Below are 16,325 nucleotides of genomic sequence, written 5' to 3'. Positions count from 1 at the left end.
CAAGTTATACACTTGAAATGATTGACTAGAAACCAAGTCTGATGGTTTAGAATTTATCCCGATATTGAGAAGGCTATAAAAGAAGCAATACACTTCAAGTTAGTCAATATAAACTTCTAAGGTACCTATTATCTCAGTGGAAATAAGCAGTAATACAAACTCTTATAAATATTACAAGAATGCCTCAAAATTGCTGAGGAGCACACCAGGTGCCATTTTAAGTTTCAGCTACCACGATAGCAGCATTATGCCAATTATTTGTGACATATGGATTTCCCTTAGCAATGGATGCTGAGAATTCGTGGAGAATTTTTTGTTGCTGTCTCCATAGCACTGCATTGCCTTCTGAGAAACAATCAGGTTAAAATATGGTGCAAGCTTTTTAAGATATAAGGATGTGTCGGAAGATCAGGATGTGTGCAGGACTTTAAGTCTTTCGGTATGTTGTCTGTATTAGCCAGGGTTCTTCAAAGAAACAGATCCAATAGAATTATGATATATATATATATATTATATATATATATAATATATGTATATGTGTGTGTATATATGTATATATATATATATATGGCTGTCAGAAAAGTCATGACGCATTTTTGTAACAAAAAACAGAAAAATATGTCATGACTTTTCCGACAACTACATATATATGTATATATATGTATATGTATATATATATACATATATATGTATATATATATGTATATATATACATATACACACACACACATATATGTGTGTATATATAGTAGCTATCTATCTAGCTATCTAGCTATCTAGCTATCTAGAGGGATTGATTAGGAAGAAATGGCTTATGTAAGTATGAAGGCTGAGAAGGCCCACAATCTGCCAGCTGCAAACTGGAGATCTGGGAAAACTGGTGATGTAATTTCAGTCCAAGCCTGAAGGTCTAAGAACTGAAAGAGCCAATGGTGAAAATCTCAGTCCAATGGCAGGAAAAAAAATATGCCCCAGCACAGCCAGTCAGGCAGGAAGCAAAAGGGGTGAATCCCTCCTTCTGTCCTTTGGTTCTATTCAGGTCTTCAGTGGACTAAATGACACCTACCACACTGGCCAGGGCCACCAGCTTTACTGAGTGGCCAGAAAAGCTAATCGCATTCTGAAACACCCTCACAGACACACTCAGAAATAATGGTTAATCTGAGCGTCCAGTGGCTCAGTCAAATTGACATATGAAACTCACCCTTACAGTCTCTTCTAAGTTTTTATAACTGATTCTTCAGGGACATAGAGTATGATTAACTATGAATGGTATTTTGTTGGAGGCCAACCCAGCTACACCAGATCAGAATATGTGTAATTCATCTCTTTTAACGGGGAAAAATTGTTCAGCTTCTTCCAAGCATGATTATTTATTGATTTGTTATATCTTTATTATACAAAGACTTGAAGCAGCCTCAAAAAATACATTTTGAAACAAAGTGATAAATATTTTTGAAAAGGAAGAGGGGGTGGTACCAAGGGGTACACTGGATTACAAAACTATAAAATCGAATGACATTAGCACACATAGAATATATACCCTACATGTTCTTGATTAGTTGCTATTGGAGGACCTGTAATTTTGACCCTCAATTCCTTAGCAATCAAAACAAAGTCATGAACAAGAGTGCTTACATAACTTGTAGTATGCATTAAGCAGAAAGTTGTGTTTATTAAAAAGAAAAAAAAAAACTCCCAGTTTAACCATGCTTAGTTACCTTCAAGGAGAGTGAGATTTCTGAAGTGCCTGTCCCACCTCCTTGGCCAAAAGAAGCACATGGCCCCACCCAAGTTCAAAGGCCAGGAAATGCAATCCTATCATGTGTCCTTTAGGTTGGGAAAGTGTCGATGCCCCTATTATGGGTTTTCCAAAGTCAAGAGGAGCAGAAGATACTCAATACTATCCCTATTATGGATACAAAGTATTATTGAAAGGGCTGGGTTTTTTACATCTATCAATCTAAGTTAATGAAATGGTTTCAAGGGATTATGTAATGAGAATAATTATGTTAGGAATAATAACATTATTAAAAGAACACATTAGTGGAAACCATTTAAGAGAATATGTCATCAATCCAAATAATATTGACAGCCATGTTATTACATATCAGTGTGTGTGTGATGTGATTTTTTTTTATGCCATTAAAAATGATTTAAATAGAGCCAGGACTTGTTTGTAGCCCACACTGCCTTGGAAAAGTATATACTGCCTAGGTCAGTGCCACTTGGCCAGTCTAGCAGACAAGTACAATATCAAAATTCTAAGAAGGTAGTGTTTCTTAGGAAAAAGTCAGATTTGCAAGAACTATTAGAAAATTCCCTATATATTGATTTTTCTTTTTATCTGAAAAACTGACATTTATTTTGATGTGACATTAAGAAATTTTCTTAATCCCTTAATAACTTTTAGTTGAAATATCACCATACAGAGAAAAAATCATTGCATGAATGTAATTCTTTCATTTATAAAGTATAGTACTATTTGACGACAGAGCTCCAGTCCCAACCAGTCTACAGACCATTATAAAGACAATTGTTTAAAAAGCACCACCTTTGTTGCTCTTGGCTTTAATCTTATCTGGAACTTTTTTATGCACCTGGGTCCTAGATAGTCATCAAGGTTGACAGGGCAATGATCCATGACTATACTTGTTTCTTAATTTCCATGTCCAAGAAATTCAAGGGCAGAATCAGAAGGCACTGACCCAGGCACTAGGCAGGAAAATCAGGAACAATCACAATCAATTTTTCTAGTACACTAAATAAAAGTGACCTGGAGGACTCAAAAGAGAGCTTATTTTTGCATTAAAAGTAGACCTATTAACTGTTTACTCACTGCATCTTCATAACTCTTTTCTAACATTAAATAAGAGGCAAATGAATATTTGCCTCCAAGTATTATAATAAAAATAATTAGTTAAATGGTTGCTTAAAAAAAACAACAAAAAAACGATTACACACTTTATTCACCTATGATGCCATATGGTCCTGGACATTTGTTTGTTAGGAGTTTTTTGATTACTGCTTCAATTTTATTGCTAGTTCTCAGTCTGTTTAGATTTTCTATTTTTTTCCTCAGTCCTGGAAGGTTTATGCTTCTAGGATTTATCCATTTCTTCTAGGTTGTCCAATTTGTTGGCATATATATATAATTGTCTGTAGTATTCGTTACTGATCCTCTGTATTTCTATGGTGTGGGTTGTAACTTCTCTTTCATTTATGATTTTATTTATATGGGCTCTCTTTATTTCTTGATGAGTTTGGCTAAAGCTTTATCAATTTTATCTTTTTCAAGAAGCAGCTCTTAGCTTCATTGGTCTTTTTTATTGTTTTGAAATCTCTACTTCATTTCTTTCCACTCTGATTTTTATTATTTCCTTTTTCTATTTACTTTGGGTTCTGTTTGTTCTTCCTTTTCTACTTTCTTTAGGTGTAAAGTCTATTTTGTCTGATATGAGCATTGCTAACCCCGCTTTATTTTCACTTCTATTTGCTCGAAATATTTTTTTCTACCCCTTCATTTTCAGTCTGTATGTCTTTTGACTTGAAGTGAGTTTCTTGTAAGCAGCATTTAGATAGATCATATTCAACTTAGCCAGCCACCCCATGTCTTTTTATTGGAACATATAATCCATTTATATTTAAAGCAATTATTGATAAGTATGTACTTACCACCATTTTGTTCATTGTTGTTGTTGTTGTTGTTGTTCTTCTCTGCTCCTTTCTTCCATTGACCTACTCCCATGAGATTTGCTGATTTTCCTTAGTGTTTTGTTTGTGCTCCTTTCTCTTTATTTTTTGTGTATCTTTTGTAGGCTTTTGGTTTGTGGTTACTGTGAGGTTTATGTATATCATTCTGTATCTATAGCAGTCTAGTTTAAGCTGATAAGCATTTAAGGTCAAATATATTCAGAAAGGACTACATTTTTACTCCCCCTCCACACTTTATGTTTTTGATGTCATATGTTAGATCTTTTTGTTGTGTGTATCCCTTTAACAATATCAAAAGAAAACAACAAAACAACAACAAAACCCATCTGCCCTCAATTGGTGATCAAACACCTTCATAATGAAGTTTAAAAAGAAACATTAGCCCAAGTGAAAAGCTGAAAAACTCAGGTGCCTTTATGTTTCTTTTTTACTTCCAGAAACAGTATTTTAAGCATCAGTGTACAGGTCTATATCTTGACATAAAACTTGCCCAGTTCCCTTTCAAGAGGTAATCTTGGCTGCAATGACATTATCTAATGACTAAAGTGAAAAATTGAATTCCTGACTGACCCCAGCAGGTTAGCTCTTTATGCTCCAATGATGTAAGAAACTAGCTAACAAGACCTCACCATGCATGGCTTTAAATGTTATTGATGGCCCTAAAGCAATTCTACCCTTTTAAAAATCCTTTTGTGTGCCTAGCCTTGTTATCACCATAGGAGTGACATACATGCTGTGGGCTCATGATTCATAGGGAGAGTTTCCTGTCATTTGTCTTATCTTCATGACATTGCAGTTTTAGTAAATATTCCTCTGGCTTCCAAATTAACAAAGAGGGCGTAAGCAGTGTCGTATTGGTGTGTTCCATGCTATCAGCAAATAACCTCTTTATCCTTTATCCCCTTTCATGTAAAATCATTTTAGTTTACATATTTGAGGCACCTTCCAGTACCTCTTATTACTAGTGCTGCCTCTTCCCATACCTTTTCAATGCATCGTTTCACTTGAAGTAATGAAAGTCTTTGTTCTGTAATGCAAATAGACATGTTATCATAATGCAGCGATTCTCAACTATTGCTTTGATGTACAAAAATCCAGGCCTCCCTCTCAGGAATTCTAATTCAGGCTGTCTCTGTGATGGAGTCTAAGAATATCTGATTCTAAAGCTTCCAGAGGGGATTTACATTTGCATCCAGAATTTATCAGAGTTGTGGGGAAAACTGCCGTGGATGTTTGATTTCTGAGTATTTTCCATTCATTTCTACATAAAGACCAAAAGACAGTACCCAGATTGTCTTTTTCACAGCCTGCCCTGAGGAAGGTGATGCTCTTGATTTAGAAGACTTAGAAACCATAGTTTATCTCCAGACCATTTGTAACTTCTTCTTCTTCTCAGTAGGCACCATTTCCAGAAATCCCAAAGCTAGATAACAGTTTAATAAACTACCTCTACTGAGAACCCTTGTCCTTTCCACCCACCTTAGCATTCATTTTTCTCCCATCCCTCACCAAATAAAAGCAACACCACAGAATGTCTAAAACTAACAAGATCCCAAGTAGACAACTGAGAATCAGAATTAAGAGGCAGTGTGAAATTTGTATAAGAGTCATCCTCATCTTTTCCCTACAAACAAATCCTTTTTTCTCCCTACTTATCTGTAAGATGAGATGGGAAAGGGGTAGAGAGAAAGGTTTCAGAGATACACTTATTTATAAATCTTCATTTAAGAACATCTACATACCAGCATTGCTAAGTCAACATTTAATGAGTTCTACTCTGAGGCATTATGATAAATGGTAAAGCTAAAGAGATCAATAAACTATATATCTCAGCATGGGATTACTCAGAAACCTAGGCAGTGGAGAAGGCAAAACCCTGTGCTGTTATGAACAACTCCAAATATAAACTTTGTTAAGCACAAATGATTTTTAAATTTGATCATCAGTCTGATTACTTGCTATAAGCCAAATACAGTAGAATGAAAGAGCATTGGATAGATGTCAATGGCTGGCATCACAGTTCCACATCAGCCATTGATTCATCCCAGGTTTCTGACCTACTGAGCCTGTGGATTTCCAAAGCCCCCTGCTGTTCTATGTTCCCAAGCTATTGCAGTCACCCTTCTCATTATGTTTCTTCTAACCCTGTTTCTGATTCTTTCCCCTTATTTGCCTTTTGCAGATTCTGTTCATGGGGATGATGACTGAGTACTATCACTACTTTTTCACCACCCTGGTAAGTACATCCAGTAGAAATGCATTCTGTGTGATAGGAAACAAGTCCACCTATTTTAAAGTCATCCCCATCAATATCGAAGGCAGGATACTGTCATAGAGATTTGCCTTGCTCTTCTAAGAATCCTCCAAATCCAGCAATGCTCAAAAGAAGTGTTTTTTCCTCTCTCTCTCTCTCTCTCTCTCTCTCTCTCTCTCTCTCTCTCCCCCTCCATGCATGTACATCCAGAAAGGGGTTAAAATGAAACTTATGAAACTTCCATTAAATAGAAGCTGTCAAAGTACAAACTATTCATAAAGAAGCATCATGTACATTTTGTTTAAATACAATTGAAGGCACGCCGAAGTGTATCATGGCATTCTGTGGCCTGACATGATTTACCTGCCTGTGTCTAGTAGATAGACAGCTGGGTTAGGCAGGGGTCACCTGTCAGGTGGTTTGAAGACCATCGAGAAGAGCAGCTTGGGAGATGCTTCGGACATTGAACATTTGGCACCATAAGAAGAAAGCATGGCAATAAGCTTGAGAAATTCAAAAGTAACTATAGCACCTTAAATTCTGAGAGATTATCAGATCACAGGAGAATGATTTAGGAAAGTTAACACATCAAAATGATGTGATAGCTCTCAATTTCAAAACTCAGACACACACATAAACCACACTCCCTCACACACATACTCTACTTTCTTACATGAGAAGAAAACACAGAGCCAACCTCCTTTTCTAATCTGTAAAGATGTGCTGACTAATTTCTACCCTGATTCTGGGAGACTCAGTAAGAGTTACCAAACAAAACTGACAAGGTAGGCCGGTGAGTAAGGGAAATCAAAGAAATTTGGAACAAGGACCAAAACTGACAGGAGGAGTCAATGCCACTCCTGCCTCAGGTATGTCTGACAGCATGAGGGCTGCAGAGGACACCATACGGCAAAGGCTTTGGGGTAGTTGTCAAGATCATTACTGCTCCTGAGCTTGGGGGTATGGGGCAAAGGACAGAAGTTCCTGAAAGAACATTTCTCTTTCCATGGTCTTCCCTCCCTCATTGACATCTTGATCAGGTCCCCGGTCAGAACAGTCAAAGGAAATCGGAAAAGTGTGTTACTCTGCTCACGAATATAACCCTCCCCCATCATCATAAACACCTGGGTTTTACTCAATGAGAAATGACCACATGCCTCAGAGCTTTCTATCATCCCCAGCTGTACACACCCCTAAGAGCCGCTTTTGTTGAAATCTGAGAAAGAATGTGAATAGTGAAGCCTGAGAAGCCTGGTCTTCAATGGAGACCCTTGAAGAATGAACAAGTTGCACTCCTATTCACGGCTTCCTCATCCTTCGTCACAAGGGGAAGTTGAAAATCAAACTTGAGACTGTCTATGTTCTCTATTGTATAGAAACCTCAATTTGTAGGTCAACCTAATTTTGCACGTGCTTAGTATATTCATTTTAGCATATTGCATTTATGTACTGTTTAATCCATGAGGGATTCACAGACTTTCTGGAGGTTCCTGTCAGACCTCCTATGGCTTGAGTAACTTTCCTTCCTTTCACTGAGTGGACTAAAGGCTATCCTTCATTCTTGTGTTTTATTCTTCAGATTTGCCTCTTTAAGCATATCTATTTTTTTTGTTTCATCTGAATTCTGCCCTGCTTCGCATTTATATTCTTACCACTCTTACACATGAGTATTAACAAAACTTAAAGAAAAAAGAAAACTACTTAGTGCAAGGGGAAGAAAACAATGTAACATTTTAAAAGGCTGTAGATTTTTTTCTGATACTGAACCAGGAGCACAGGTCTGATCTCTTATAGTTCTACCATCTAATCCAAAGTTGTCTGGGGAAAGGGTGGTGGTTTAGAGAAGAGTTATTCAAAAGAAAACATTTGTATGCACCTTCTGCAAATCCTGGAATGCTCTGAAACTGCTTCGCTTTCATAACCGCCATCCTCAGGGACAATGTCCTCTCTTGTCATGACTTTCATAAGCCAGTCACGTACACTGAGGAAAGTTGTATGAAAGTTTTAATTTTTTCTGTTAAGTGTTACTTGTTTGAAAGTTTGGTTTATACTTAAATGTGTGATATATTGTTAATCACATATTTTAGAGTTTAACCTTTTCCTATAAAAAAAAGTTGAAGTGATCACATTAAGTCTGTTTCAAATGTGAATCATCTTAAAAGCTTCTGGTTTACATTCAGCCTCATCTGGAATGGAAGACACTGGTGTGGGTTAAATGCTTTTTCCTGAAACATTGCTGCAAAGGGAACAAGTTCTGCTGTTAAGATACTCACATCCACACAATCGTGTGCGCCAGCTTATTCTCTGAAGAGAATCTTCTGGTTTTTCTTCTGAGCTTGTACCCAGGGAGCATTGTTCATGCCTCATTGTATGGGGCATGGGTTATTTTCAGCAAGTCAGGGGATGGTATTATTTCCTGCTGGGCATGATCTTTCTGTCAAATGCATATGCAATTTCTAAATTTCACCTCCTTTGAAAGACCTGAGGCAGCAAGATGTGATGAAGAACGGTGGTACTGCCACTGACAAGCAGATCATTTGGGGACTATTCACACCACCACTCACAACCTCAGTTTCCTTATTTAAAAAATAAAAGCATTGAACCAAATGGACACACAGAGTCCTTCCCATTCCCCAGTGACTATATCCTAGAAACAGAATTCTCTAGCTTCTCAGAATGTCATATCCTGTGCCCAAGGGCATGCTAATTATTGGCACCCAAATTTCTCTTCTTGCTTTATCCAAACTCTAACAGTATTGCCAAAAATGGATGACAAATGAAAACTGCTTACTGCCTCAGACTTTCTCAGGCACCATGCAAATGAAAAATAATGGAAAATGTACTCTTATAGAATCAATGTGATAATGACTGCCATTTTTGCTTTAATCTACTTGCTGCTTCTGCAATCATGAATTCCCTTCTTCATATAAAGCACTGAAAACATTAACTCTTTCTACGTTTATCATTTTGACTACTGCACAGGACTTGTTTGCTTTAGACCTGGAACTCTACAGGTATAGCGGCGTAAACATGACTGGGTTTCGGCTGCTGAATATTGATAACCCTCACGTGTCATCCATCATAGAGAAGTGGTCAATGGAGAGGCTGCAGGCCCCGCCCAGGCCCGAGACCGGCCTTTTGGATGGCATGATGACGGTAAGTAAATTTAAAATAAAGTTGGAGAGAATGTTTGAATTCCTGAGGAGTTAAGTTAAGACTCACCTGTGCCTTTTATGGTGTGAGAAAAAGTATAATAACCTGTGCCCTAACTTGGATGAGGGAGAAAAAAGAGTATGCTTTTTAGGTATTTTGAAAGACTATGCATGGCTATGTCAAAAACTGCTATTTTCAGCTTTCTGACTGTACTCGTTTCTGATGAAAAAAAGTTAAGAGTAGCCATCACAGTTGGCCACATGGACACAAAGCAAGGGCAAGCAAAGAGAGTTTTACCTCTGGGAATGTGGCCTTGACAAGGAGGGCGGGGACGAGGAGGAATGGGCTACGATAAACATTGTGTAGAACCGGTTTGCATTCCCCACTTCTGTCACATTTCAGCAGGAGGGAGCACACGCAGAACAATGCCAGGTTCAGGTACAGTTGCTGCATTCACACCCTTCTGTCCTGAATACGCAGAGGCACACCTGTGTGCATATAGACAGTGCTTCACACCAGCCATATGCCGCTCTTGAAGCAGACGCCAAGCCCACCTCCTGACTAGGGACAGGTTCTCTGCTGAACACATAAATTGCAGACCACCTCATCGAGAGCTCCTCACTGACATCATTTGTCTTTTGTTGTCAAATGCACCTCCCCTAGGTGTATTTCTCTAATGAAACTCCCTGTGTGATGAAGAAAATAGCAGGGCATTTTTTTTTGTAGAAAGCTTTCTATGTAGGAACCGTGTCATCTAAGGGAAAAGATATTGGGACTGCAGGCAGGTAATAGCATTTTAAATTGGCATAGTATTTCATTCTCTGTTCTCATCAGCGGAAGAAGGACTCTTGCTTTTAAGACGCAATTTACTGATAACCAAAAGGTATCACCGCACAGAGAAATGAACTTGGGATTTTTTTTTCCTTTTTCTACTTTCTTATGAGGAATAAATTAAAAGAAGAAATAAATGAATGAATGAAGTGGATCTGGATGTTCCCATATTCAGGGTCCCTGACTGTTTTTCAAACCTGAAATAACTCTTAAAATGTACAGTGATATAAGAGATAATAATGGAATGCATTTTGCTACAGGTGATTCTTGGGGTGATTTGAAACATTGTTTTGAATAAGAAAAAGTAGAGGATATCCAGGGAAATGCTAGACTTCTGAAAGGGAGGGGAAGAGAAGGGAAAGAGAGAGAGGGAGAGAGAGAAAGAGAGAAAGAGAGACAGAGAGAGAGAGAGAGAGACAGAGAGAGAGAGAGAGAGAGAGATGGTAACAGTGTGTTGTTTTTTTCTCTTCTTGGTTCTTGTTTTTCCCTTCTCTTGGATTTGTAATTCCAATGAGTTTCAAAATCCTCTGCCCACCTCCAACTCCCTGCAAGATTTCTGTCACAGGATGACACTTAAAATAATTATTATCTGCATTTTGTATGTACCACTAAAAGAGCTAGTTTGGAGCTATGTTAATGCACACGTGGATTTATGCCAAACATTAAATATCCATCACAAGTATGGCTTCATTTACTAAAATAAGGCATATTTTGTGTCCAATTACACTGAGCTGACAGAATAGTTTGTATATATTGACTAAGATGAGGAAAACCATTGAGCAAGAGAGACTGAGTCAGAGCCATACAATTCATACTGGAACCAAGTTGGGCGTGAGGTGCCGTTGCTCCTGCAGGACTGATGCCAACGGCCTGGGCAAATGGCAGTCCTGTGGGCGGGAAGCGGGGCAGGGCCAAGGCCCAGTGGATGGCAGAGGCCCTGTTATGTCTCGAGTTTATTGCTGTCATCTCATCTGAGAAAGAGGTTCTCAGGCTCTGTTAGTATTGCTATTGTTGTTGTTATTATTATAAACTCTAAAAAGGAAAATGGGAATTTATCAAAACAGAAGATGGTGACTCACCAGGGTTCTACAAAAGTGGGTACAATAGCTATGTCAGTTCATGTCAACACTAGTCCAGAAAAGTGGTAGAATGCAGCACCCACTAGAATGAGACAGAAGGTGGCTGCACTCACAGACACCCCTCTTAAAGGGACCACACATGGGCTGACTTACTGACAGACTTGCTCTGAGTTCCAGTGCTGGGACAGCAGCTCAAAAGTCTCCAGGGAGATATGGGAGGAACTGAATTTTATAGCTATAGGATGAGGGCTGAAGCGACAGCTTTCTCCCAGCCAGAGGAGCTCGTGAAAGCCACTGTATCATTGTTTAGCCCTCCTAATCCCTGTGTGCAGACACAGGCCGATGCCATATCTGAGTCTCCATGAAACTGGCTATCACCTTTCATCTGCCCTACCCTAGTGATTCCCTGAGACCATGCCCTACCCAACTTTTGGGCACACCCAATCCACTTCCAGTGGCTTTTCCATATAAACAGTGTACCTTAGATCATGCTACAGACTTTTCTAAATTCTCTCAAAGGTTCACAAAACCCAAATAAGCATCATCTGGCTTCAGCATGCCCCATACCTCTAGCTGAGCAGCCTTAAGCTTGGCACTAGTGACAGCTGGCCTTGGTTTGCAGCTTGGCCTCTCAAGGCACCTCCAAACACAGTGTGGGCAATGGCCATCTCTGGATTGCTTTGTGGCTCATGCCAGGTGGCCCTGGGCAGGACACAGGCTGCAGCTGAACTTGGCCTGCAGTGGGCTCCCTTCCAGGAGGCTTCAGGGCTGGTGGACCCAGTGGCCAGCTTTGGACAAGCCAGAGCATCAGCTGGCCACCTCCTAGGATGACACACACAAAGGGCTGACTGGGTGGCACCAGGGCCCTGCTAAAGCAAACTCTGCTCTGTATGGGCAGCCCCTGCATAACATCTCCTCCACTGTAGTCACAGCCAGTCCTCACAGCCAATCAGCCTGAGAGTCAGTTTCTCCCAGTGATGTAAAAACAGCAATCAACTACAACAGGAGGGCACACACAACCCACACAAGGGACACACCTGCAGCACTCGGCTCTGGTAATAACCAGGGAGGCTATCCCACTGGGTCCACAGGACACCTACTACATAAGGCTACTCTATTAAGACTGGGAGCCATAGCAGCCCTACATAGAAACAAAAACAAGGAAGCAGCCAAAATGGGGAGACAAAGAAACATTTCCCAAATAAAAGAACAGAACAAAACTCCAGAAAATGAACTAAACAAAATGGAGACAAGCAGTCTACCAGATGCAGAGTTCAATACACTGGTTATACAGATGCTCAGTGATGTCAGGGAGAACTTCAGAAAAGAGATAGGAAACACAAAAAAGAACAAGTCAGAAATGATGAATATAGTAACTGAAATGAAGAAAACATTAGAGGGAATCAACAGATGAAGCAGAGGACCAAATCAGCAATTTAAAAGATAAGGTAGTAGAAAACACCCAGTCAGAACAGCAAAAATAAGAAAGACTCCAAAAAAAATGAGAATCGTTTTGGGGCCTCTGGGACAACATCAAGCATACCAACATTCACATCATAGGGGTACCAGAAGGAGAAGAGAAAGTACAAGAAATTAAAAATCTATTTAAGGAAATAATGGCTGAAAACTTCCCTAACCTGAAGAAGGAAATAAATACACAAGTCCAGAAAGCACAGAGAATCCCAAACAAGATGAACCCAAGGAGGCCCACACCAAGACAAATCATAATTGAAATGACAAAGGTTAAAGACAAAGAGAGAATCTTAAAAGCAGTAAAAGAAAAGCAGTTAGTTATCTATCAGGAAGTTCCCATAAGACTGTCAGCTGATTTCTCAACAGAAACTTTACTGTCCAAAAGGGAATGGCAGGACATATTCAAAATGATTAAAAGCAAGGATCTACAACCAAGATTATCTACCCAGCAAAGCTATCATTTTGAATCGAAGGACAGATAGAGCTTCTCAGACAAGAAAAAGCTAAAGGAATTTATCACCACCAAAGGAGTATTACAAGGAATGTTAAAGGGACATTTTTAAGATGAAAGACAGAAAGAAAGATGAAAGAAAGAAAGAAAAAAGAAAGAAAGATCAATAAGATGAATAACAGAATGGCAATAAGTACATATCTATCAACAATTGCTTTAATTGTATCAATTAAATGCTCTAATCAAAAGATAGGGTGCCAACAAGAGACTCACTTCAGATCAAAAGACACACAAAGACTGAAAGTAAAGGGATGGAAAAAAGATATTTCATGAAAATGGAAATGAAAAAAAAAAGCTGTGGTAACAATACTTATACAGATAGAATAGACTTTAAAACAAAGGCTATACCAAGAGACAAAGAATGACCCAGTAATTCCATTTCTGGGTATTTATCCAAAGAAACCCCAAAACCCTACTTTGAGGGTACATATGCATCCATATGTTCACTGCAGCATTGTTTACAATGGCCAAGATGTGGAGTCAGCCTGGGTGTCTGTCAATGGATAAAGGGGAGGTGGTGTATATATATATATATATACATATATATATATATATATATATATATATATATATATATATATATATACACACACACAATGGAATATTTCTCAGCCAGGGAAAGGAATGGTGTTTTGCCATCTGTGGCAGCATGGGTGGACCTGAAGGATATTGTGCTGAGTGAAGTATATCAGACAGTAAAAGACAGGTGCAATGTGATTTTGCTTATATAGAGAACCTAAGAACAAAATAAACAAATAAACAAAACAGAAACAAACTCATAGATACAGAGAATATATTGATGGTTGCCAGTTGGGTGTGAGTGAAATAGGGTAAGGGATTAAGAAGTACAAATTGGGGGCCAGCTGAGTGGCGCATTGGTTAAGAGCTGGCTTGGGATGCCAAAGGGCCCCAGTTTGGATCCCACATATGAGGGCCAGTGACGCTGCCCTCCACAGCTAAGATGCTGAACACAGCTCAACCTGGAGCTGGGCTGCCGTGAGTCGTTGGCGACGGCGTGGGCTGCAGCCCCTGCTGAAGTGGGTTGCCATGGGCTACCCGTGTGTAGTCAGCAGCCAGCGTGAGCGGCTAGCAGCCACTGTGAGTGGCCGTCCAGAAGCGGGCGACTGATCTGCCTCGCCCGGGATGAGCGCAATGATGGTGCCAACTTGGGCCAGTAAAGCAACGTCCTCCACAACTAGACTGAAGAACAAAACGACAGCATCTTGTCTTTTCCCCTTCCCCCAATTTCCCAGCACTGTTCCCATCCCTCAATTCCCCAATAAAAAGAAAAATCTTAAAAAAAAAAGAAAGGAAAATACTAACAAAAGTTAAAAAAAAAAGGTACAAATTGGTTGTTACAAAGTAGTTGTGGGGATGTAGGGTATAGCATATGGATATAGTCAATAATACTGTAATAACTATGTATGAATACTAGATTTCTTGGGTGATAGGTGGGAGGGGGTTTGGGGACAGGCTGAAAAAGGTGAAGGCATTAAGAAATACAAATTGGTAGTTACAGAATAGTTATGGGGATGTAAAGTAAAGCACAGGGAATATAGTCAATAATATGGTAATAACTATGTATAGTGCCAGGTGGATAATAGACTCATCAGGGGGATCCTTTCTCAAATTATATAGATATCTAACCACTATGCTGTACATCTGAAACAAATGTAAAATAATATTGAATGTCAGCTGTAATTGAAAAATTTTAAAAGGGGAAAAAGGTGAAGGGGAATAAGAAGTTTAAATTTCCATATAAAACAAACAAGTCATGGGGATGTAATGCACAGCAGGGGAAATATAGCCAATAACATTGTGATAGCATAGTATAGTGTCAGATGGTTGCTGGACTCATCATGGTGATCATTTCTTTATGCATATACATGTTGAATAACTATTATATACACCTGAAATTAATATAATATTGCATGTTAGCTATATTTTAATAAAATCTTTAAAAATGTAACTGAGGAGGTAAAAGATTTATACTCTAAAAACTATACAACACTAATGAAAGAAGTTGAAGAAGACACAAATAAATAGAAGGATATATCATGTTCATGGATTTGAAGAATCAATATCATTAAATGTTCATACTACCCAAAATAACCTACAGATTCAATGCAATCTCTATCAAAATACCAATGGCATTTTTCATAGAACTAAAACAAATAATCCTAAATTTTATATGGACTCACAAAAGACCCTGAATAGCCAAAGCAATCTGGAGAAGAAAGAACAACATTAGAGGCATCATGCTCCCTGATTTCAAACTATCCTACAAAGATACAGTAATCAAAACTGTATGACACTGGCATAAAAAGACACGTAGATCAATGGAAGAGTATCGAGAGCCCAGACATAAACCCATGCATATATGTTCAATTAATCTATGAAAAAGAAGCCAAGATTATACAATGGAGAAAAGACAGTCTCTTCAATAAATGACTATGGGAAAGCTGAACAGATACATGTAAAAAAAATGAAATTAGAGCACTCTTTTATATCAGCTACAAAAAGAAATTGAAAATGGATTAAAGACCTAAATGTAAGACCTGAAACCCTAAAACTCCTTGAAGAAAACATAGCCAGTAAACACTTTGATATCACTCTTGGCAATACTTTTTTGCATTTTTCTCCTTGGGCAGAGGAAACAAAAGTAAAAAAAAAAAATAAACAAATGGGACTTCATCAAACCTTGAATATTTTGCACAGCAAAGGTATCCATTAACAAAACATAAAGGCAACCTACTGAATGGGAAAATATATTTGCTAATGATATACCCAATAAGGAGTTAATTTCCAAAATATATAAAGACTTCATATAACTCCAGTAAAAAAAAAATCCAATTAAAAAATGGGCAGAGATCCTGAATAGACATTTCTCCAAAGAAGACATACAGATGGCCAATAGACACATTAAAAGATGCTCAGCATCGCTAATTATCAAGGAAATGCAAATCAAAATCATAATGAGATATTACCTCACACCTGTCAGAATAGCTATTACCAATAAATCCAGCAAGAATGTGGAGAAAAGGGAACTCTCATGCCACTGTTACTGGGGTTGTAAACTAGTTCATTATGGAAAACAGGATGGAGGTTCCTCAAAAAATTAAAAAATAGAACTACCTGATGACCCAGCAATTCCACTTCTGGGTATTTATCTAAAGAGAGCAAAACACTATTTCCAAAAGATATACGCACTCCTATGTTCATTGCAGCATTGTTTACAATAACCAAGATATGGAAGCAACATAGGTGTCCATCAATAGATGAATGGATAAAGCAGATATGGCAGATAGAT

The 16,325-nt window shown here is 38.5% G+C and overlaps 1 protein-coding gene across 7 annotated transcripts in view; it reads left to right on the top strand.

Annotated features, from left to right (window-relative positions):
• GRIK1 (glutamate ionotropic receptor kainate type subunit 1) overlaps nucleotides 1-16,325 on the top strand; it is a 366,775-nt gene that overhangs the window by 245,554 nt on the left and 104,896 nt on the right. For all 7 annotated transcript variants that reach the window (XM_019654982.1, XM_019654979.1, XM_019654980.1 and 4 more), the window contains exons 5-6: nucleotides 5,897-5,950; nucleotides 8,951-9,124. In XM_019654982.1, coding sequence (XP_019510527.1) covers nucleotides 5,897-5,950; nucleotides 8,951-9,124 — 228 coding nt within the window. The remainder of the gene's footprint in view (nucleotides 1-5,896; nucleotides 5,951-8,950; nucleotides 9,125-16,325) is intronic.

Source organism: Hipposideros armiger, unplaced genomic scaffold (genome assembly GCF_001890085.2).
Source record: "Hipposideros armiger isolate ML-2016 unplaced genomic scaffold, ASM189008v1 scaffold_233, whole genome shotgun sequence".
NCBI lineage: Eukaryota > Metazoa > Chordata > Mammalia > Chiroptera > Hipposideridae > Hipposideros > Hipposideros armiger.
This window is presented reverse-complemented; position numbering and strand designations above follow the sequence as displayed.